The 22,808-nt window shown below is 35.7% G+C and overlaps 1 protein-coding gene and 1 long non-coding RNA gene across 2 annotated transcripts; one reads left to right on the forward strand and one right to left on the reverse strand.

Annotated features, from left to right (window-relative positions):
- Positions 1-3,183: 3,183 nt before the first annotated feature.
- On the reverse strand, positions 3,184-20,207 carry LOC119068139. Its single transcript, XR_005086095.1, has 4 exons — positions 20,198-20,207; positions 19,800-19,803; positions 10,706-10,712; positions 3,184-3,537 (listed from the first exon to the last, which is right to left on the reverse strand). It is a non-coding gene; the product is annotated as an uncharacterized LOC119068139 (long non-coding RNA).
- LOC119068138 (beta-galactosidase-like) lies at positions 5,699-8,771 on the forward strand. The gene is made up of 9 exons (XM_037171599.1): positions 5,699-5,876; positions 5,991-6,308; positions 6,378-6,441; positions 6,503-6,769; positions 6,825-6,978; positions 7,034-7,107; positions 7,587-7,646; positions 7,718-8,058; positions 8,200-8,771. The coding sequence occupies exons 1-9, from the start codon at positions 5,745-5,747 to the stop codon at positions 8,758-8,760; spliced, it is 1,971 nt and encodes a 656-aa protein (XP_037027494.1). The 5' UTR covers positions 5,699-5,744; the 3' UTR covers positions 8,761-8,771.
- Positions 20,208-22,808: the final 2,601 nt, after the last annotated feature.

A 22,808-nucleotide genomic window follows, 5' to 3' on the forward strand; every position in this document is an offset into this window, starting at 1 on the left:
ACCGAATTTCTCGTGTATCATTGCACCTAGAGGTGTGCACCGCCGATTTTACGCCGGCGCGCCGCCGATTTTTTGCTAAATTTTCGGCGCGCCGCCGCCGAAAAATAATAGCTCACGCCGCCGCCGCCGCCGATTGTATTTTCGTCGCGCCGAAATTTTATACGTTTAGTGCTTTCAGAAATTTTAATGGGCGACAATAAATATATACTTAAATTGAAAAATCTATACAAAAGTGTGTGCCTGAGTACATGTACAAGGTTTTAGCAAATGTTTATCGCTCTTAATTTATAAGTCAGGTTTCTATATGCTGCTATGTTTCTATATGCGTAGAAAGGAGTTTTTTGTTAAAAAATTTTTGTTGAAACTTTGGGTTTTTCTTCTTACTTGCACTGTACGACGGTGATTTTGTTTCTGATGCTACGATAGGGTTATCTTCGAAGTAGCTTTCTATAACGTATCCTATTTCTATCAGTAGATGGCAAGTGTTTTATGCATATTTTTAAATACTTCTTCTTCTTCTTTTTCAGCCTGTTTCTATCCACTGCTATCCATTGCCATTTGCTGCCAGTTTGTACCTGCAATATTCTTAATTCCGTTTGTCCATCTCTCTGGTGGTCTACCAATAGCTCGTCTTTTATATGGTCGCCATATAAATACTAGTCCAAAGAAAAAGTTTGCTGCTGTCTTGGGAAGGGTATCGATGGATACTACTGAGGATGGTCAGATCACGCTGGCCCGAGACCGCCATCGATACCCGAGGTCGAAACAGCATTTGTCTTTTCTGTATCCTCACTTAACGTGAACTCTTGGGTACGTTACTCTATTTTCTGTGCATATAAGAGGAAGAAGAAGGAGAACAAAATTCAGTGAATCAGTCAAAACTACTGTAATTGTAAAGTGGCAAACTTAAGACCTTATGTGGAATTTGGGTGGAAAATGGCGCAAATCACGTGTTTTAGGAATTTATAAAGTGGAAAATCTTTCCGGTTTCAAGTTTTTTTGTCAAAAAGACACGGGTATCTTTATTTTCAATTTTTAGCTGCTTTATTTAAAAAATTTGGGAAAAAAATCATTTTGGCGTAGTCTATGCACTTATTACTTATAAATTTAAGTTTATCTAAATCTCTTATTTGCGAAAACCTTCTACTACGATCTCACTCCTTCATCGAAGATGGACTAAAGGCAACGGGAACGGTTATTGCATAAATTGAAAGATAATAGTAGTGAGTTTGCGTAAATGACATAAATTATAAGTTGGAAATAAGAAGCCTGCAGAACATCTGGTATGAAGATGTGACTTAAAATTTCCAAATTATAATTTGACTTATAGCTTACATGTCATTTACGCAAACTCATTAATCATTCTTGGATTCATTAAATTAGATGTTTTCAAAATAATAGGTGATTGTACATTGTACACAATATAAAAGGTGAGATACGCCTCAGTTGATTCCCCTTGTATAAGTGGTTGATACTTCAGATTACAAGATAGTAAGATTTCAGTGTTCGGAAAAATGATTGCGCACGCTTTTTCCAATGTTTTTGCATTATTTTCGAAAGTTTAGATTTTTTGTAAATTTATCGGCGCGCCGATCGGCGCACCGCCGCCGACTATAAATTTCTTCCGGCGCGCCGCCGCCGATCCCTTACCAGTCGGCGCACCGCCGCCGACTATTTTAAGATCGGCGCACACCTCTAATTGCACCCTATTCAGCTGAACACTGGAAATTGTACCATATCGTTCGGGCTTTTCCGACTGGATGTGGTTAAAGTTATGTGGTTGTTGTAAGGGAAAAGCTCGTGTAGAAAGTTTCGTTTGAGTAAAATGCCATTTGAGTGAAATGTGAAACGACTCTTGATTGGGTGGGTTACTGTATAGCGGCTGGTGTATGTTAGTATAATTCGCAAAATATATATACTCTGCAATAATGTTGCAAGATGCATCATTTTAAAAATAACAAACAATGTGTAGAATGTGCTTAAGCTGTGTGTTTTATGTGTTTTGTTGTTGTGTTCTTATATTTATTTGTATCTTGGATAAGTGCAGTGTAATTTACAAGAATGTCAGATGGGGGATGTGTGTTACGAGTTGATTCTTATGTCGGGTTCAACGAATTTTTAAGTTCCAATGGAGCTAATTTTCTGTGGTTTTATTTGTTTCTGATAAAAATGATTGAAATTCAGTTTTTCGGATGAAATTCAATGTTTGAAATAATTAGCAGATTTGTCGGTGATCTGCTCATAATATGAGAAGGGTGTAAAGTAAATTTACTGTCATTATCAGTGGATTATAAATTTTTTTAGTCATTGAAATCAATTTAGTCAATCTTATTGTGTCCACAAATCATCAAAGTAATTTTTTGTCAACTAAACTACATTCACGTGTATTATACCCATACCTATTTGGTTCATCATTGTGACCATTGAAAAAATGAATTTGTGAAAACGTGACTGATTGGTTCAAACTAATTTTGACACCAACCACTACTCACACTTCCTGTTACAATACACACAACAAACGTTTTTAACAAAAGACATCTGTGTATAATACGGCCAAAGGGTGTCCATATATAAGCAGTCGGAAGTCTTTGTCGGTACAAACGTAGTTTTTGTACACAGCTATCGGATCCTGTGCACAAAAAATAAGAGTTTGTTTACAGAAAAATAACGGATTTAGTACACACATTTTTAAGAAATTGTATTAAAAAAATTGAAAAGTGTACATGGAGTGACGAAATTGTACAAAATCGATTTTTTAGTGTAAAAAAGAGTTTTCGGTGCCTTTTTGTGCAAAAAGTACTATTTCTGTGTACAAATTCGTTTACACCATTTTTGTCTATTTAGGTAAGGCATGACACTGATGATCACACTTAAGTTTTTAATTAGAAGAAATATAACCAACCCATTCTTAAATTGCAACCTGTGCAACCGGTGCAACCTGGAAATCGATGGCAAAATAATAGACGAAGTTGAGAACTTCTGTTATCTGGGAAGTATCTTGGCAAAGGACGACGGAGCCAATTTAGACGTTCAAAACCGCTACAAAAAGCGCGTCAAGCTTTCATTTCTCTGAACAACATTTGGAACTCTACACAACTGACACGAAACTTGAAGCTGAAATTCAAATCGAATTGCATCTCGGTGCTGCTCTACGGTTGCTCGGAAATCGAGAATAAAATACAAGTATTCTTCAATCGATGTCTCAGACGCATACTGAGAATACGTTGGCCAGAAACTATTTCAAACACTGAGTTGTTGAAGCAGACCAAATGCGAGGAAATGAAGCCAATGATCAAACGAATGAAGAAGGAAACACCATTCGGCGACCTGCTGGAAAAATCGCGAAAACCGCATTGGACTGGAACCCGCAGGGGACGCGAAAGAGGGGTAGACTGAAAACAACACAGTCGTCAACGAAGCGAGGGAAGCCTAGAAAGAATGGACGGAAGTCAAGGCACCTGCAATGAACCGAATACGATGGCGAAGTTTTGTGGACAACCTATGCTCCCTCGCGGAGTATGGAAGCAGATGATGATTCTCAAATTATCTATCTGAGAAGTTGGGACATCGAACTTGCATTGATTTAGTGTTACTGTAGAATCTACAGTGTAGATACACCTTTTCCTCTTGTTCTGGAATTTCAAACTTGGAAAAGCTACGCAATTTAGTCGATCGATTCATTTCAAACATCAAAATTGCGTTTCACTAGAAGATAGTTAAAATAACAGAAGTAGAAGTAATAGATTATACACTGACACAGATACGCTTCTTTTTATTAGCGATGGCGATGAAGGCATATGCAATATATATACTCCGGGGTAATCTTCCCTAACATTTAAAAAAAAAAACCAAACTTGACCTCTACAATGTCCAAACTAGTTTGACAATTAACTTGTAGCGGTTAGTAACTATTTGATCGTTTGCGTTCTATTGGCGGAGTGTTGCTAAAACAATGTGCTAGCATTGCAACGAATTGTTATTGTCATTGTCGGAGGGGGAAAAAATTGGTGAATTACTCCGTGACACATCAAAATTACATAACACATTTAGAGTAATGGTGGATGAAATCTATTTATTACATGAATAGAATAATCACAAACAAACCGTCCGAAATACTCGACTCACACACGAAACGAATAAATGTAAACGTTAGATATGAATGAAATATGTTTTAATAGACACTAATTGAGGCTTATTAAAAGGCATAACACGTGAAGGTGGTTCTCGGACGCTGCCCACACGTCCTCCACGTGACTGGAATATTCCATATTTTATACAATATTTCTATTCACCATGATTGTGAATGGGGTTTGTTTGTTATATTTGTTCTATTATTATAGTTGTTCCGTAAACCATCAACATCCATATTTCCTCATATAACTTTATGGTGGTCATTCATGGTAAATATTAGCTATTTTGCGGATGTGATTGCAAACGAAGTTTCTTTTCTGGTTTTGATATCGTTTCCATAAAATCTTGTGCCCAATGAAAAAGGAATCTTCAAACGAGAACGATGAAAAAACTTTATTCATAAAATTTATCGATATTTATGTCAAAGTTTTAGCAATCCAATTCTATTTTAAATATTAGTCGTACTTTATAGTATACAATCTTGTGTCTTTCAATATTCCGAAAGCATATGACATATAGATACGTTCCCCACGCCACGATTTATATCTTCACCATTAAGTCAAACGATCGATTCAGTTTTTGAAATTAACTTTTCCAAATTAATCGATAGTCGTTTCCGAGAAACGTCTTCCAACATCCGAAAAGTTATCAGTAGTAGTCGGGTGCGGGTTATAGGCCACTAAATTTTTATATAAAAAATAAGAGAAATGGTTGCATCGTGTAACCAACGAATGGATTGATTCGATATCATGGGGAATAGAAATAAGATTTCCTTTTCTTGTGTTTGACTGCGCCTCAAAGTTTGCTGGTAAAGAACTCGGCTTGCATGAGAAAATCCTTTTATCAGGGTCGGGAAAGGCAATAAAGCTAGCATCTGATATTCACCACAGTCTGAACAATGAAAAACGAAACATGATTGTCGATCCCATCAACGCAAAATTGCTCGTGTGTTTTCGACCTAAATTATTTTCAAAGGGCTTGCTTCCTTGGTGACTTGCTATTTCAATGTGTTGTAGTGAATACTTCATATCTTAGAGAAAACTTTTCTTGGACTTTCTAATATTTTCAAGAAAAATTAGAAAAACGTTTTCGAGAAAACTTGCAAAACCTTTAGAAAATTCAAGAAAATTTGATTTTTTTTCCAGGCAGTGATAGTGAATCTGAGGTTCAGACTTCGATCAGGATCTGATATAAATTAGGTTGACCTGAATCTGGTTACTTCCCGACCTGAATAAAATTTCAGGTTCTAGTTAAATCAGGTTCAAGCTGAATTATCTGGATTAAAATAAAGTGTTCCATATGTGTTACACATCTGAAAGTGTTGTTTGTTTGTTTAATATTGACGGGAAAGCGACCGTTTCATGGACTCCGCTACGGCTATGTCATGTCGATGATAAAACTAAGATTTCCAGAGCTAAGAAATCAATGTACTTATCTTGAGAACATTAAAACACAATTTAGAGCAATTTATCATGTAGAAGTAATTAAAGTCAGTAGCTTAATCTAATCATATGCGTTATCATCGTTACATAAATCGTCGATACATTAATCATTTCTTTGAGAACCGTTATTCCACAGTTAAAAGCTAAACTGATGAGCTCGACGTCTTACGAATGCCTTTTTTACAAAAATTATTACAATTGCCGGTTGCAATCAAAGTTCTAATTTGTTTTCTCATTTTGGGAGGAATCACGGGGATTTGCTTAGGAGTAATTCTTCCGAGAGCACGAAATGAAAATGCAATTGTAAGTTAAACAACAAATTCGAAAACTTTGCCTTCATTTCATAAAAGACGCCTTTTTGCACTTGAGTTTTTAAGAGTTCGTGCCGGTTTGTTAATGATAACCAATCTTCCCCAGAGAGCAAATGGAACGTTTACAGTAGATTACGCTAACAATCAATTTTTAATGGATGGTGAGCCGTTCAGTTATGTCAGCGGAGAATTTCATTACTTCCGAGCATTGCCTCAGACATGGTCGAGAAAGCTGAGAACATTAAGAGCTGCTGGACTGAATGTTGTCAGTACTTATGTGGAATGGTCGTTACATAATCCAAAAGAAAACGTCTACGTATGGGATGGAATGGCAGATTTAGAAAATTTCGTTAAAGTTGCAGAAGAGGAAGACCTCTACGTTATTCTTAGACCAGGACCGTACATTTGCGCCGAAAGAGATTTGGTATAATAGCAAATATTTCATTTACTTCGGTCGGCCATTGAGAACGTAAAATTCAATTCAATCATACAGGGTGGATTTCCTTATTGGCTCTTGCATAAATATCCACAAATTCGTTTACGAACAACTGACCCAGGTATTGCACAGTTCGCTTCCACTCATAAAATTCCACTGTAATACAAACGGTTTCTGTTTAGATTATCTGACAGAAGTTTCAAAATGGTATGCTGAATTGATGACGAAAATGGAGCCACTACTATACGGAAATGGCGGTCCAATAATAATGGTTCAAGTGGAAAACGAGTACGGTTCATACGATTGTGATGCCGGCTACAAAAATTGGATCAGAGATGAAACCGAAAAATATGTGAACGGGCAAGCGCTTCTATTCACCACAGATGGACCAATTCAAGTAGCATGTGGAAAGACAGACGGTGTTTTTGCTACCATAGATTTTGGAACTGGTAACTTTTATATATTAAAACAGCGTCAAACGTCTAAGGTTGCTCTAAATGTTAGCAAGCCAGTCAGCACAATTGGACTATTGGAATTATCTAAAGGCAGTACAACCGGACGGTCCATTAGTTAACTCCGAATTTTATCCAGGATGGTTGACGCACTGGCAAGAGGGAATGTGGCGTGTCGAAACCGATCCGCTTGGTCAGACATTAAGGTTTGAAATGATTTGATTAGTTTCGTATTTTTCTTAAAAAAATATTAAAATTTAGGGACATGCTGGCTATGAATGCTAGTGTTAACTTTTACGTGTTTTTTGGTGGAACAAATTTTGGATTCACAGCAGGTCAGCAGGCTAAGAAGAGATTAAAAACAGGGACACATTTCCCCATATTTTCTTGAATTATACCAAATTTTTCCAGAATTTTCCAGTTTTTCCTTACAGTCAAAGGCAGTCAATTTTCAGCATAAATTTGCTTCAGCTGTTTTTCAGCTGATCCACACATACAATCAAAACGGTTTATACGGTTGAAGCTGCTACACGCACGCGCATGATAGTGGTAAAACCGTATAAAGACGTATAAACGGTGCTGATTGTTTGTATGGATCAGCTGAAAAACAGCTGAAGCTAATTTATGCTGAAAATTGACTGCCTTCGACTGTAATTTTCCGAAAAATACTTTTGGAAAATTTATAAAAATTGTAGACTGGAAAATGTTTTCCAGAAAATAATCCCTGGATAAGAACCTATTCCTATATGTCCATCATACAATCGAGAGATACACCAACCGAGAACTGTTGTCAGAATGAAAATTCTTTTTACAGGAGCCAACGATGGAGGACCGGGTTCATTCAATGCTGATGTGACATCATATGACTATGATGGTATATTGATACAGTTTTATGTTAAATAAGAAACGAATGATATCGAAACCATTGCTCACAAAAAAAATTAGCTCCAATGGATGAAGCTGGTGATCCGACACCCAAATATTACGCTTTGCGAGAAATCGTTGGCGAGTTCTTTCCACTAAACGATATTCCACTACCCCAAAAGGAACCAAAAATGTCATTAGGAGCTGTACAGCTACATCCGGTTAATATTTTATCATCAAATCTGTGCAGACAACAAATGGGAAGCACACCGGTATGGAGTACATCACCAATGACATTCGAAGCTTTAAATCAATATTCTGGTTTGGTTTTGTATGAAGCAAATCTGCCGGTTTTTGTCCGTGATCCGAGTATTTTAAAAATTGATGGAATAAGAGACCGTGCCTACATATACGTAGACCAAGTGAGTAGAATAGGTGCATATGAAATTAGTACTTCTGGATTGGGCTTAGAAAATAATTTGCCCATACATAGCATCAGCATTTATTAGTGGCGTTAGGTACGCAACACAATATTTACTCTCAAATTTCTTTCATCCAATCAGATTTTCGTTGGCATTTTATCGCGAGAGAATAAAATACACGAAATACCAATTAACGCAGTTGCCGGAGATCGATTACAAATATTCGTTGAAAACCAGGGACGCATAAACTATAACCGAATTCATGACTTCAAAGGCATTCTAGGTGATGTATACATCGACGACAGACCTGTACACGATTGGACGATAACCGGATTCCCATTGGAAGATTATGCGGCTATTGAAAATGTCATTAATCTGTCCACGTCAGGAAATATGCCTTACAGTTCGTACGTTCGAACTGGCCCAACTATATTCAACGGACGATTCGACATTAGTGTTTCGCCGATTTTTGACACATACTTGGATGCAACTGGTTGGGGTAAGGGTATCGCTTTCGTGAATGGTTTTAACCTTGGTAGATATTGGCCTGTTACGGGTCCGCAAATTACTTTGTATGTACCGAAGGAGATATTGACGGTGGGAACCAATGAAATTGTTTTGATCGAGTTGCAGAAGGCACCGAATAATGGGACTGTTATCTTCACTGACACTGCTAATTTGGACGGTTATAACGAGTATTGAAAACCAATTTTGAATAAAGTGCAATGATTGTAAATGTAAGCAAGTAAACAACAACGACAGACTAATTCTAAACAATATCAAAGTTATCCAATATCTAAGTTACTATGTCGTCGTCCCTCTTGCTATTCTAGAACTGTTGTTTCCTTCTTAGAATTTATTTTTAAAATATGGCTTGTCTGGCATGCACAATCCAACTTCGATTGGTCGCTATCTTCACCTCCCTACATTTATTGTTTTATTGTAAGTCACCTCTGTGACTCGAGCTACAATTCACTCTCAAAATGCTATTTTTCACTTGCTGCATAAACGAATTCGAAATGGTTATTTATGCAACAAGTATCGTGTGAAGGTAATCGCGTTAGATATCAACCTAGGACGAGACGGAACTTGAAAATGGTATGAATCTACTTTGTGTTTTGTAGCAGTACACACTCAGATACGAATATTTCCATTAGAACATGTGAATGCCATTCAGCGAATGGTGTGAAAGAACAAAATTGGTTTTGCACTAATGTGGGAATGGATATCGTACTCTAGAGCGAAAAAGACATGAATTTCGAAAGGGCATATGCAAAGGTACCAAAATTGAAAGGAAAACAAAGTTTCGATGTTTTGTTCTGAGAACTGTTGCAGAAACCAGGACTGGTCTGGTGAATTATGTAGGGAGATCGGACCATTTTTGTAAGAACATTTACAACTTAAAGATCTGTGGAATCTCTATCAAAAATGTTCTATCTCCGGTCTAGACGCCCCCATTCCACTCATCGTGTCTGATTAAAGGACTCACTCGAGCTACAATTCACAGCCAAATGTATAATTCTTCGGTTTTTAATCACTAGTTGCATAAACTAATTAAGATGTTGATCCAAAGGAATAACAAATTTTTATTGGACGTCCAATTGACGATAATTTAAATTTATTGGATGACAATATTATGTATGCGATTACACACATAACCGTACTGTGTCAGAAGCATTTAAACAGCGACGAGAAAGAAAAAAAGTTTACAGATGACACTTTTGAATTATTCAAACTTTCCACTTCACCTAAATCTGAGATAATCCTTAATCCGTTTTAAAAACTGACTTCATAAATATCTTTTATAAAATGTAGTACCCAACTATTGCTCAACAGAAAAAAGATTAGCTTGCACGGTATGACAAAATGCTTTTCCTCAACTTCTTAACAATAAAAAAAGTAATTTTAAAATGCAAAATGCAATAGTTGTCGTCGTTTATGAATGGGCTTGCAGAAAATCGGAAAATTTATTTTACTCTGCCAAGTCACGTTGTTGCGCTGTACAAAACTACACATACATTAGGTATTGTAGACATTTTACTTATACACCGCATTTGTGCTCATCCATTGAAGTTTTCACACAGTCATCCACTGTATGTTATTAGAGCTCGAAATCCAACAGGAACTTGGTTCATTTTTTCTACTTCAGCTACACATAAAATAAATGAAAATGGTGTGTAACATTTATGTCGAAGCTTTAGCAATGTGGAAAATGTATCAATTGTAAATGGAAAAACTTTTTCGACATTTATACGAAAAGCCGGTTGAAAGGAAATAAGCCAATGGGAAAATTTGCATTTTTTGCATGTGTCACGATGTATCCTTATGATAATATCGCATGGAATATATATCAGGAAAAAAAACCCCGAGTGCACTTGCACGAATTTTCTTATAGGTAGAAACATTATATGTAATTTAGATGGTATCACTTTTGAGTTTTTCTTTTGCGAAAAGAAATTCGAACAAAAGCTAAAGAGATTTAAACAAACTACAATCACACCCGCTTTAGAAAATGTTTCCCGCATTATTTTCCTATACGTTAACAATCTCTGCACAATATATAAGATGAAATTGTACAACACAACTTAATCAGAATTTACTTCCAAAGTTAAATAATTATGGTTGTGCAATGTGCATCCACATTAACATAAATTCTAATTTCCATTTACTTTGTACAATTCGGTGCCGGAAATGATCTCTTTCTTGATTGATTTTCTCGCACTCGGCCAACAGATTTTTTTTCCATCAGTCGATAAGTGAGATTATTTTGAACAATTTTTGCCAGTGTCAAAATATAGGGCAACACTAATTATTATTTGACATATTTTACGCACTTGTATTGACATACTTTTTCGCACCTGTATCAAAATGAATGACATTTGCCTTGTGTGTGTTTCAATTTTGTTTTTAATAATTAATTATTTCGTCGTGAAAATCAACCCCTAGCCCCTATTGCAGCTTGTAGGACGAACTTTTTTTTTGCATGAAGCTTGTTGTCTAAATAGCTGCTTATGCCCCATTCTATTAAATATAGGCGATATAAATGTAAACATTTACAGTCTACAATAAATTTACAATTAGTAGCTTTTATGTGAGTCAGATAAAAAACAACACAGAGAGATCAAAGGTTTATTTTTCAGGCTGGGATGGTTCACGAAACACAGCTCTGCTGATCTGTTTCTTTTGAAAGCTGAAAAATGCAAGGAAAAGAATTCCATGATGCAGAATTGAGTTTTTTTTTTGCACGGAATCAGAATTTTTATATACAGGTCGACGAAAAAGTCACATTCTCTCACCAGTTAGAGACTCAAAGATTTTTTGAAAATTTTCATCTGCCAGACGTAAAACAACGTAAAAAGCACAGAAACTTATATCCTTATATATCGGATCTGAGAAACGGTTTAGAAACAATTTAATCGGACTAGAGCGTCCTCTTATTTAGTAAAATCTAACATTCATTTAACAATCGAAGTAATAGATTTGTTTATAAAACGCAAGACGACTTTTGTTAATAGTTTATTACTTCCGAGGTTCCAAGTTGTGTATTTGATAAGTGGGGTGTTACAGCCCGACCCGAAGGGGAGGGCTGTATTCCCCACTTGTCAAATAACAACTTGAAACCTCGTAAGTACTATGCTTTACGTGATTAGGCAATGTAAATGAAAATGAAACATACCGTAACACGTAAAAAGTAGTTACCGATTTGATACGGCACGGTACACTTGCAATATATAATAAATTATAGTGCAAGCTAGACTGTTTTATTTTGACCAATGCGGTCAGGCTAACCACTAATATCTCATTAGCGAAATACAAAAGCTTCAGGACAAATGCATCTACTGCAGGACTAAACTGGCTCTGAACTGGCTGTCAAAAAGCAAACGACTGACTATGGTCAGACTGGAACTGATCTAGAGATGTCTCTGAACAATGTGCTGTAATCGTTAATATTAGAATTAGCCTCTCGATTTCAATGTACTGCTGGCCATAAAGCCAAAGACATTCCGGTCCGGAATTTCCGGAATACGATACAATCATCTCTTTCTGTAATTTTTTTAAGAATTCATTGAGACCGGGAAATGATGGCTCACTTAACGCGTAAATTTCGTTCAAACATTTAACAAAGTTAATTACAATTTTATTTTACGGAACGACAAGCGACATATAACATTCTACTATAACAGCATATGCACCTTGAATTTCTCTGAACATTTTTTGCGTTTATTTTCTTTTCTTTTTATATTAAAACAGAAGTGCTTTCTTTACTGATAAACTTTTTTTTATTAAGGTATGTTAGACACTTATCACGGCAACTATAAATTTACCAAGTTGCCCGTTGACAGTATTATATCAGGTTGAAAATTAGCAAACGTTTTTTCTTCTTGGAAACGCTACATTACACCATTTTATGATATGAATTTCTAACTCGGAAAAAAGGGACACCGAGAAAAAAAATGTATCACAACACAAATAATGTGTTTCCGTGCGAAATGCTCAAATAAATGCCCAATGCAATAAAATGTCTATACACTTTTTGCACGACAAAAAAACGTGCTACACACAGAGGACTTTTTCATTCCATACCTATTTACCGAACACAAAGTGGGACACATACCATTTTTTGAGGGTGCTCCGTAAACATTTTGGTAAATATTTTTCACATTCTTGAAGAAAATTTATTAAAACTTTACAAAATATTTGCCCGTTTCGATAATATAGTTTCGTGATAATAATGTAAAATATACGGACAGAACTGTTTGCAGAGCTGTTTCCGGTTTCGGATACAAATTAATCATTCGCTTTTTCCCCTATAAAAAGAAAATCTGAATTTTCAACGAAACATCGCCGGGTCTATTTCTAACGTTTGGTGTTAAAATTGGAAATAAAAATTTAAAAAAAAATGAAAAAGAAGGAAATAATACAAATCGCATTCGCGCTTATTTACATTCAATTGACATGACCTCATTTATCTAGCGAGCTTGTTTTTCGAACGGTCGTGGGTGTTTTGTATAGTATTTCCCGTTCAAATACCGTTGTATGGGAGACTATTTCTTTCAGCATTTTTCCCTGTTGTCACCGTTATTTTATATGACTTTTTTTATTCTCGACATGGAATTTTCTTCTATTTTAGGTAGCATTTGTTTCCAGCTATGTGTACAGATTTATTCTACATGTAAAATTGCATAATAGTTGTAAGTTTTACTTATGAAAAAGGTGTCGGTTTATTTGTTGTATTGCAGATGTGCAAACTTTGTTTGCAGCTTTATGGCTATTGCTATAATGTGTTGCTGTTGTTATTGGTGTAGTAGGCTGTGAAAGTTTTTGTATTTAGTCAAGTCTCCACGGGAAAGTGGATCGTAAAAAATTTTCTTGGCTAAATGTTAATTGAAAAAGAGAAAAATGTACCTCTATGTCTCCTCTATAGATATATCTTCATGTGTACACCTGAATGCTAAGATGAAAACCACAATGATCGGTCATGTTGGATGAAAGAGCAGTTTTTTTTAATTGTTTCAACTAGGTCCCACCTTTTGGGTGGGTCAGGTCCCTTGACTGACAATTTTTGCAATTTAATTTTGATCAGCTTATTTTTCATTCTTAAACTTCCTAAGCATCTTAAGTCACTATCACCGATATAATAATTTAGTTTTTGATATGCTATAAACTAACTTCAATCTGTGATGAGCTGTCAAAGAGTAAACAACTCTGTCAAAACAAGGATATACTTTAGTCGGTGATTGGCTGTCAAAGAGAAAACATCTATGCCAAAACAATGGTATACTGTAGTCGGTGATTGGCTGTCAAAGAGTAAACATCTCGGCCTAAACAATGGTACACTTCAGTCGATGATTGGCTGTCAAAGAGTAAACGTCTCTGCCAAAACAATGGTATACTTCAGTCGATGACTGGCTGTCCAAAAGTAAACATCTCTGCGAAAACAAGGACATACTTTAGTCGGTGATTGGCTGTCAAAGAGTAAATATCTCTTCCAAAACAACGGTCTACTTCAGTCGATGATTGGCTGTCAAAGAGTAAACATCTCTGTCAAAACAAGGACATACTTCAGTCGATGATTGGCTGTCAAAGAGTAAACATCTCTGCCAAAACAAGGACAGGACATACTTTAGTCGGTGATTGGCTGTCAAAGAGTAAACATCTCTGCCAAAACAAGGACATACTTCAGTCGATGATTGGCTGTCAAAGAGTAAACATCTCTGTCAAAACAAGGACATACTTCAGTCGATGATTGGCTGTCAAAGAGGAAACATCTCTGCCAAAACAAGGACATACTTTAGTCGGTGATTGGCTGTCAAAGATTAAACATCTCTGCCAAAACAAGGACATACTTCAGTCGATGATTGGCTGTCAAAGAGTAAACATCTCTTCCAAAACAAGGACATACTTTAGTCGGTGATTGGCTGTCAAAGAGTAAACATCTCTGCCAAAACAAGGACATACTTTAGTCGGTGATTGGCTGTCAAAGAGTAAACATCTATGCCAAAACAATGGTATACTTCAGTCGATGATTGGCTGTCAAATAGTAAACATCTCTTCCAAAACAATGGTATACTTCAGACGGTGATCAGCTGTCAAAGAGTAAACCAATCTAAGCAAAGTACTGCTGTTTTTGTTATCCGGAAGGGCTCTCATCTATCTATACATATAAAACCCAACGTCGGTGCACTACGACGCCGCTCGGTGGATCTCGGAGCATCTCGGTGCACCTGGGAGCATCTCGGAGCACCCAGCCTCCAACTGATGAGCTGAGCCGGTCAGTACTACGAGGCCGTTTTTTTAAAATCGACTTCCGATGGATTAGCTGGTGAGCCCTACGAGTTCGTTTTTTAAAATCGACATCCTACGCAACAGCTGGTCAGCCCTACGAGGCCGTGTGTCAAAATCGACCTCAGGCCAGCCGTATGAGGCCTTTTTGTAAATCGACCTCCGACGGATCAGCCCTTGTAGACTTATCTTCAAAATCAGCTTCCGATAAGTCAAATTCAGCCTTCCAAAGCCGTTTTTTTTTAAATCAGCATGTGATGGATCAGCGTGCTAGGTCGTCGAGAGCGACTTTGAAAAACCGTATGAGATTTAGATGCAGTTTTTGAAATATGGCATTGAAAAACGTTTCGTATGAAAGGGAAGACGCAGATATCGAATAGGTATGCATTTAAACTGATCGATATTTAATAACTCAGCGATCACTTATGTTACATCGATCAACTCTTGAATTATTACTAATAATTCTTATGTTCTTTAGACTAAGAATTTTTAGTATTTTATTTTCGACATCTTTTTTTTAAAAATCCTATTTCTAAAATGTGAATAGCGCTTAGAAGAGCCTGCAGTTTATGAAAATTTCGGATACGTGTTGTAATTTCAGCTCAATGATGCCTTTTACTTTTGATGATATCTTTATACGAGAATCCTTTCTCAAAAATGTACGAGGCTGAAGACAGGTAACAGTGCCAGCAGTGACGTAGCTGACCTTTCGGACGAGAGTTTACCTGAGCGTTACTTCTGCCCTGTGCATTGTGGCGAGTATTGGACCGTTTCAAAAGTCGATCTTCAGCTCTCATCATATTATTGGTATGCGCTACTTACATGTTGCCTCTGTACCCATCATGTGCGTACTCTCCGGCTCTTCGCTCAGGGTTTACTGTTGAACCAGCTCTAATCGCTCCAGGTTGATTGGCGATGTTAGTTAGCTCAGACTGAGTTACTCTAGTTATTCCAAGTTTTTTAGACACGACAAAGAACTGCAAACACAATAATAATAACGCAGGAATAATGAGTATACAGACGTTATGTGTTACACCGATAACTAAAATAAAGTGATTCACTGCAACGATATTGTCTGGTATTTATATTGGACATCAAATGATGGTATCAACGTACCGTCAATTTAATTACCTCATACGTCACCTCATGCATATTTTGATAAAATTTCAATCTCAAGTAATTACTTTATTCCTGCATTTATTTACATTCAGAAATTCTAGTTCTCTTCCTCTTTAAAATCATTTTACAATTTGCAACAAAGTATCTAAAGTTTATCGCGACCGGTTTCGCGTATGTCGTATGCTGGCAACAAATTATTGGGACAGTAAATTTAATTCATTTTGGCAAATCTTTTAGCACTAAATTTAATTGCGAAGCAGGGCATAAAAAAACTCGCAAAAAGCGCGGGCGGGGGACAGATCCCGTAATTTAAAATACAAATTTTTGATAACATTTATCAAATTGTTTAATCAACGAAAGTAAATTTACTGCCAAAATGTTAAATTTAATGCCACTAAAAATTATTTTTTCGACTACCACTAGTCACGTGTGGTCTTAAACGAGGAATTTGCGATGTTCATTTTTGTCGATTGATTACCAATTAAAATTTACTGCTAAAAGCGTTAAAAATACTGCCCGAGAAAATACATGGCTTACGTAAATATTGCAATAAACGCTATATCTTAGCCGAGTTTCTAAGTTTTAAATTTAAAAAACATATCTACAATCGCTAAACCGAACTGGTGTGCATACGTTATTTTGCACCAGCTGGTCACATACAATTCCAAATGGGCCCAGCTGGTGCAAAATAACGTATGCACACCAGTTCGGTTTAGCGATTGTAAGATCTTTGATGCATTTGCGTGATCTTCCATCGATAAACGTTTTATTATAAAATAAGTTGTCTTTTTTCATCGATATTTTGCTAGTAATTTATTAGCAATAACTTCCATGATGAGATTTTAGGATTGTTTAGTGTTATGAAACGCGTTCCATTTTTTTTGTAAGTAGGGATCATACCTAGTTAAAATAGTAAATCACCACAATGTTGGACTTTAATCGAACTTAACAATGGTTACCGAGTATACGTACTCAACACTCTAATCGAGATTTAGCCAAGGTTCTCAAATGTAGCAGAGGATCGTTGCATAAAAATAGTTCACTTGATGGTAGACGAGGGGAGAAAAAAATAAACGATTCCAAAAAGAGCGAAACATTTTCTACACTCAATTGTAAATTTTCAGATTGTAATTAGTCTTTATCTACTGTAATGTCAAATCAAAATATTCATAATTGGTACCTTACCTATGTTTCAGTATCTAAATGGAGTAAATTTACACACTGACAGATACGGTGTAATAGATGCTAAATGTTGTAGTGGATGCTACACATATCAGTGCGTAAATTGACAGGTCCGTGCGCAAATCAAATGTTTACGCACGGATTTTATTGGTATTGTTTAGGTTTCTTCAAAGGCCGTTCAAAATGTCAATCGTCATCCAGAGAGAAGCCAACACAACCTCACTTTGAAGTTTTAACGAACATATTTGTTTAAATTGCGGTTATGTTTGCTTCTGTCGATGACGGTCGGTTGTTTTCGGCCTGTCAAAATTCGTTTTTACCGCACGATGAAAGAAACCTATTGTAGGTGTACATTATATGAAGTGTGGTATGTGCTAGTTATGGCTGAAGACATGTTGTTTCATAAAAATAATGAATCTTTTGACTAGATGTTATTTTCTCACCTCATTTGAGTTAGCAAGGAGAAAATGTTCGCAACAATCGACATTCGACAACTGCGCTGCATAAAATTCTACAACATTCCTTAAATTAAACAAACTTCTCATAACATACAGAGGCCATCCAGACCATACTTTGAATTAAAGGAAAATTCGCGAACTCTCAACAAAATTAATTACCGTTCAACCGATTTTTTATTTCAACTTGTCCTAATCCTAACACTAAATGACTCTTTTCGGTAAAATGTACATTCCCGGTCAAACTTTTTTCTACTACTTGGTATGAACAGTCAGTTCACATATGTTGTTATTATAAAGTTTCAGAAATAAATTTTTACTCAAATTATAATTTCTGCTGTTTGGCTTGTTTATGATTTTTAACCCCAATTAACCAAATTCTTCCTTTCATACACCTTTCTAAAAAAAAAATGTTTTGGCATTTATATATTAATTCGCTTCAGCTGATTTACACCCAATAAAATTATATTCAGCACAGCCGAATCGGGACAAGTACAAATGTGCAATGTAGCAGTATGTACTTACAACTAAACTGCATAATTTTCCCTTGTATCTTGTACATAGTATAGCTCAACAGTACAATAGCACTACTCAACTACAGCCGTTGAAAAGTGAAAACTAACATGTTTTCTGTTTTGGGACTAGTTTTGGGTTGAATTGTGGGACAAAAATACTTAATTTAATGAACAACAGTGGCGCTAGTTGTCCAGCAAAGTTTTTATTCAATAAAATTCTGACACTTTTGATTCGGGGTGCTCACATTCGCACCAATGTCAAAATTAGCCCCTTTCCAGGTCAGTAAGTAAATTTCCAAGTAAATTATGTTTTCATGTTTCGGGGCCAAAATTAGGGCAACTTTTTTGGTTTTATCTGGTTTTCGGCCGTTTACATGAAAAATTACTTGTGTACCAGTTTGGGACGATTGATCTGAGGCACTTTCGCTTGTGGCCCAAACTACAGCTCGTGAAATTGCCTCTAATCAGTCGTCCAAAACAGCGACAAATAACTAATTACTTCAACAGTAAAAATTGGTAAGGAAAGAATTGTCAAGGTTGTAAGCTTTTGGGAAGATCTGCGTGACTTGAAAATTCACATCATAACGGCGACGAGAATCTTCACGCCCCATTGTATCGACAACCACGTATTGAGAGCAACACTGAACTGAGTGTTTTATAATCGCTACACGTGTATTGACTGAATTGATCACAGTCATGAGATTTTGGTCGATCAAAAAAATAATTTAGAAATGGGTCCCTTCGTTTCTTTATGCTGCACAGTGAAATATCCAAGGTGTAAGTTGACTTTATCAGTGCAGCTGTACCTACCACGGTATAGTACTTTCTCATATACGTTGTCATGCTTTTGGTAGAACTATACGGTTGATTGATTCTGTTCGAAAATCTCTAACATCACGAAAATCGTTCATATCACTTGCTATAAATGCGTTCCTGTTCCTAGTCTATTTTGATAAATCATTATTCAGCTGTTATGAACTTTGTATTACTAAAAACTCCCAGATAATGAAAAGTCTGATGACTTGAAAGGGATCTCAATGCCAACTACAAACGTCCTCATTTAAGACTTGATCTTTTGATAGTAGGAACTTCTTAGATAGAATTTAGTATTGATCACAAACCGAACATTCGAATAGCATGCATCGATTTGCTAAGCTCTTGTTTTCGGTGAGAGATACTAACTGTTGATATCAGTGTACAGTTCATATAAAATGCTGATGCACATTTCCATGTGTTATTAAATATTTCGAAAATATTGACGCACACAGAGACTCAAAAAGCTTCTTGAACAAGATAACTTTCTTATGAAAGTTTGATTAAAAAAAACCTTTTTAGATGAAGAAAAACAAATAATTTATTTCTGACCACATCAAAAGCAGAAAATTCCTCCGAAGTCAAATTCTTCGATTTAAAGATTTTCGATTAGAAAATAGAACTTATTAGCAATTAACCGCGGCCAAATACTTAGTTAATTTATTATTTCACTTTTCGTATCATTTGTATGGGAAAACACGATCAAAACATTGGCTGTGGATGTTTAAATTTGAAACCGACAGCAATGTTTTGATGTGTATCTTCCACTTCCACACACGTATATTTCCGAAATTTCCTCAACACTTTAAGCCGTTCACAAAAATATTTGGCTATTTGCAATGTTTACCGCACTTAAAAATCGCGAATAATGCACAAAGCTTAGCAGAAATTTTCTCACATCACAACCGAATCAAATTGAGACAAGAATAATGAATGCGAGAACAATACTACGCGAACAGTGGTTCTGACATTTGAATTTTGGCTGCTCATTACCGTACCATTTAAAAATGTGACCAGCAGCTTCAATTCCAATGCATCAAGATTTCACAATTTTACTTTAAATTTCAGAAATAAAATGAGGATATTGTGTGTATTTCAAGATACAATGTCAACAATTCTTGGGAAGGGTCAGCATCGCAAAAAATGTGTACATTTATGTTCTCGATTTTGTTAACTGCTCGTTTGAATTTTTTATGGTGCGAATGTGAGCACCCCGAATCAAAAGTGTCAGAATTTTATTGAATAAAAACTTTGCTGGACAACTAGCGCCACTGTTGTTCATTAAATTAAGTATTTTTGTCCCACAATTCAACCCAAAACTAGTCCCAAAACAGAAAACATGTTAGTTTTCACTTTTCAACGACTGTACCACGAAAAATATACTGATATACTGCACTAATTCGGGACAAATACAATTGTTAACATAACAGTACAATGTACATCTTGGCTGCACTTAGTGTGGTCAGTATGTAAAATGTACAGTACAGTATGTGGAACGTAATATTCAGCTGCTGTCATGTAAAACTGTTCTGTACAAATAACATCCTAAAAAAAATATCCGTGGATGCTTATAGGTATTAGAGTGAACTGAAAAACAGCTTCATATCTAAATTTCAATGACGTCCACTGTAGCAATCATTTTTGGTTAAAATATTTGACCAAGCGCTTGTTATGTGGAAAATCGTTTCCGGTGTGGATTTTATTCACGTTTTAATTTAACGATGTTCATAAGAGCATTATTCGTAATACGATGCCGCTAAAGTTTCTTTGTTTAAAACAAAGTTGGGGTTTGAGCTTTTAACTTTAAATTTTATGTTGCTTCGTCTCAAAAGATTTTTTATGTTTTGTGTTTACTAACTACGATGAAATATTCATTTACATTTGGTTACAATAGATTTTTTCGTGATTTTAATTCATTCATTCAAACTATGTCATGTAATTATCAATAATATAGAGAATTTATCTTTTAGTGCTCCTACTGACAGGGGGCTCGAAACTAACCTGCTTACTACCCTTGTTACTAGTTTATATTCTTCTATATTTTTTCTAACTTTTTCCTGTTGTTTGAGACCTGCGTCACGGCGCCGTAATGACGTGACGCCATGGTGTTCCCCTTAAAAATTTGGAATTACAGAAACATTTTGAAAAATTGGCCACGAAACGAGTTACCAGCATCTTTTCGTTTAACCAACCAAAAGTAACATAATCTTTCAGCACGAATCGCTCTCTCCACTATTTTCGCGATTAATATCGATATGGATATTGGTTTGGTAGAGAGTGTTAAAAAGTTATGTGAAAATAAAGCTGGTGCACGAGGATATTTTTCAATATTTTGGTATGTGAATCGTGTTTTGCCATTTTTGATGTATTGCAATGCAGCTATGTTTGGGAAAAAAACTTTTTTTTTCATTTTCAAATGGATAAGAATTGCAGTCTGTTTTTGAGTTAAAAAAAAAACACGAAGAGAAATAGAAAGAATTTTCAATTCGACATAATAAATTTGTTCATAAATAAATGCCGAAAATGCATTGAAATTTGGAATTGCACTAACATTAGTCTTCGAAAACAAACAAAACCGGATGCAGTGCAGAGAAGCAGTACTGGTAAGTATACAGGTTCTCATCAATTTTAAAACTAATCTGAAATGTATTCTACTTTTCATTCACACTTTTCTCGGAATTCAAGAAGTAAATATGGTTTGCACTACAAACAAAGTACAGATAAATCTCATTTCGTGCAAAACCATTTACAATTCAGTTACAAAGCCGTGGATAGTAGAAAATGCATGTTTATTTCAATTTCAAAAAGGATTTTTGTGTAGATATTACTCCACATATTAAAATTCATTTAGCAAGACAGTGCAGGGCGACCAAGTCACCAGATTTTTATAATCGCGGAACTTAGAAGGAATAGGACTTAGAAAAGGAAGAATATAAACACTGAAGGTAATGCAAATCCAGTTTTTATGTATATGGCATGTTCTTTTGTAACATTTTCGTGCATGGCAATTTTTCAATACAAAATAAAGATATTTCAAACATTTTAAATGATTTAAAACCTGTTTCATATTAAGACAAAAAAAATATAAAGTATTATGAAAAATCTGCCGAATACAACCAAATCAAGCGTCGTTCCGAACGTTTCTAAAGTGAGAGAAATTGTATGCAGTCATCGACGGCAAAGGTGTTTTTTATGGTATTATAACAAAATGTGAACCATTACTTGATTTAAAAACAAGAATAAGTGCAAAACTTCATTTTAATAACGTATTAAGTTAAATTTGATTGTACGTATAAAATAATTAAAAATATCACCGTTCCGAACGTTTCCTCAGTAAAAAAAAAACAAAATACCATACCGATAGGCAAAAAGTTTTCGAACCAGACGCTATGTTACATTAAAAACAAAGGTTTTTTGACACCAAATACCGGTTCCAACCAAAAATCCGCTACAAATTTCTGTAAAATACCGGTAACGAACAAAAATGTGGTACGGATACATTTGCGTAAGTTCTCACTAAGCGTGGAAACTGCCATATATTTATTCAAGGCCCCTCTCAATAGAACAAAATGTCAAATAAAAAAAAAAATCATCTCTTGAATGTCGTGTGTCGTTTTCGTGTACAGATAGCAACGTAGGGTGAGCGTACCAATCCTTTGGCAAGAATGAGTCCTCGGACACCTATTGTTCTCTCATTCATAAAAAAAGTTTATGAATGAAAGAACAATAGGTGTCCGAGGACTCATTCTTGTCCGAGGATTGGTACGCTCACCCTATAACGTTAATATTTTTAAATATTTTTTCTGAGAAAAATGGTAAATTCTAATGAAGAGTAAAAAAGCAAAAGTTATCTTTCATATTTTAAGGAAAACGTTTTGTGACT

Source organism: Bradysia coprophila (assembly GCF_014529535.1).
Source record: "Bradysia coprophila strain Holo2 chromosome X unlocalized genomic scaffold, BU_Bcop_v1 contig_173, whole genome shotgun sequence".
NCBI lineage: Eukaryota > Metazoa > Arthropoda > Insecta > Diptera > Sciaridae > Bradysia > Bradysia coprophila.

Excerpts from the sequence above, each read along its gene's own strand:
- LOC119068138 (XM_037171599.1), top strand. The coding sequence starts at position 5,745 with ATGCCTTTTTTACAAAAATTATTACAATTGCCGGTTGCAATCAAAGTT. Across the intron at positions 5,877-5,990 it reads CACGAAATGAAAATGCAATT|AGAGCAAATGGAACGTTTAC; the intron begins GTAAGTTAAACA and ends AATCTTCCCCAG. Across the intron at positions 8,059-8,199 it reads CCTACATATACGTAGACCAA|ATTTTCGTTGGCATTTTATC; the intron begins GTGAGTAGAATA and ends TCATCCAATCAG.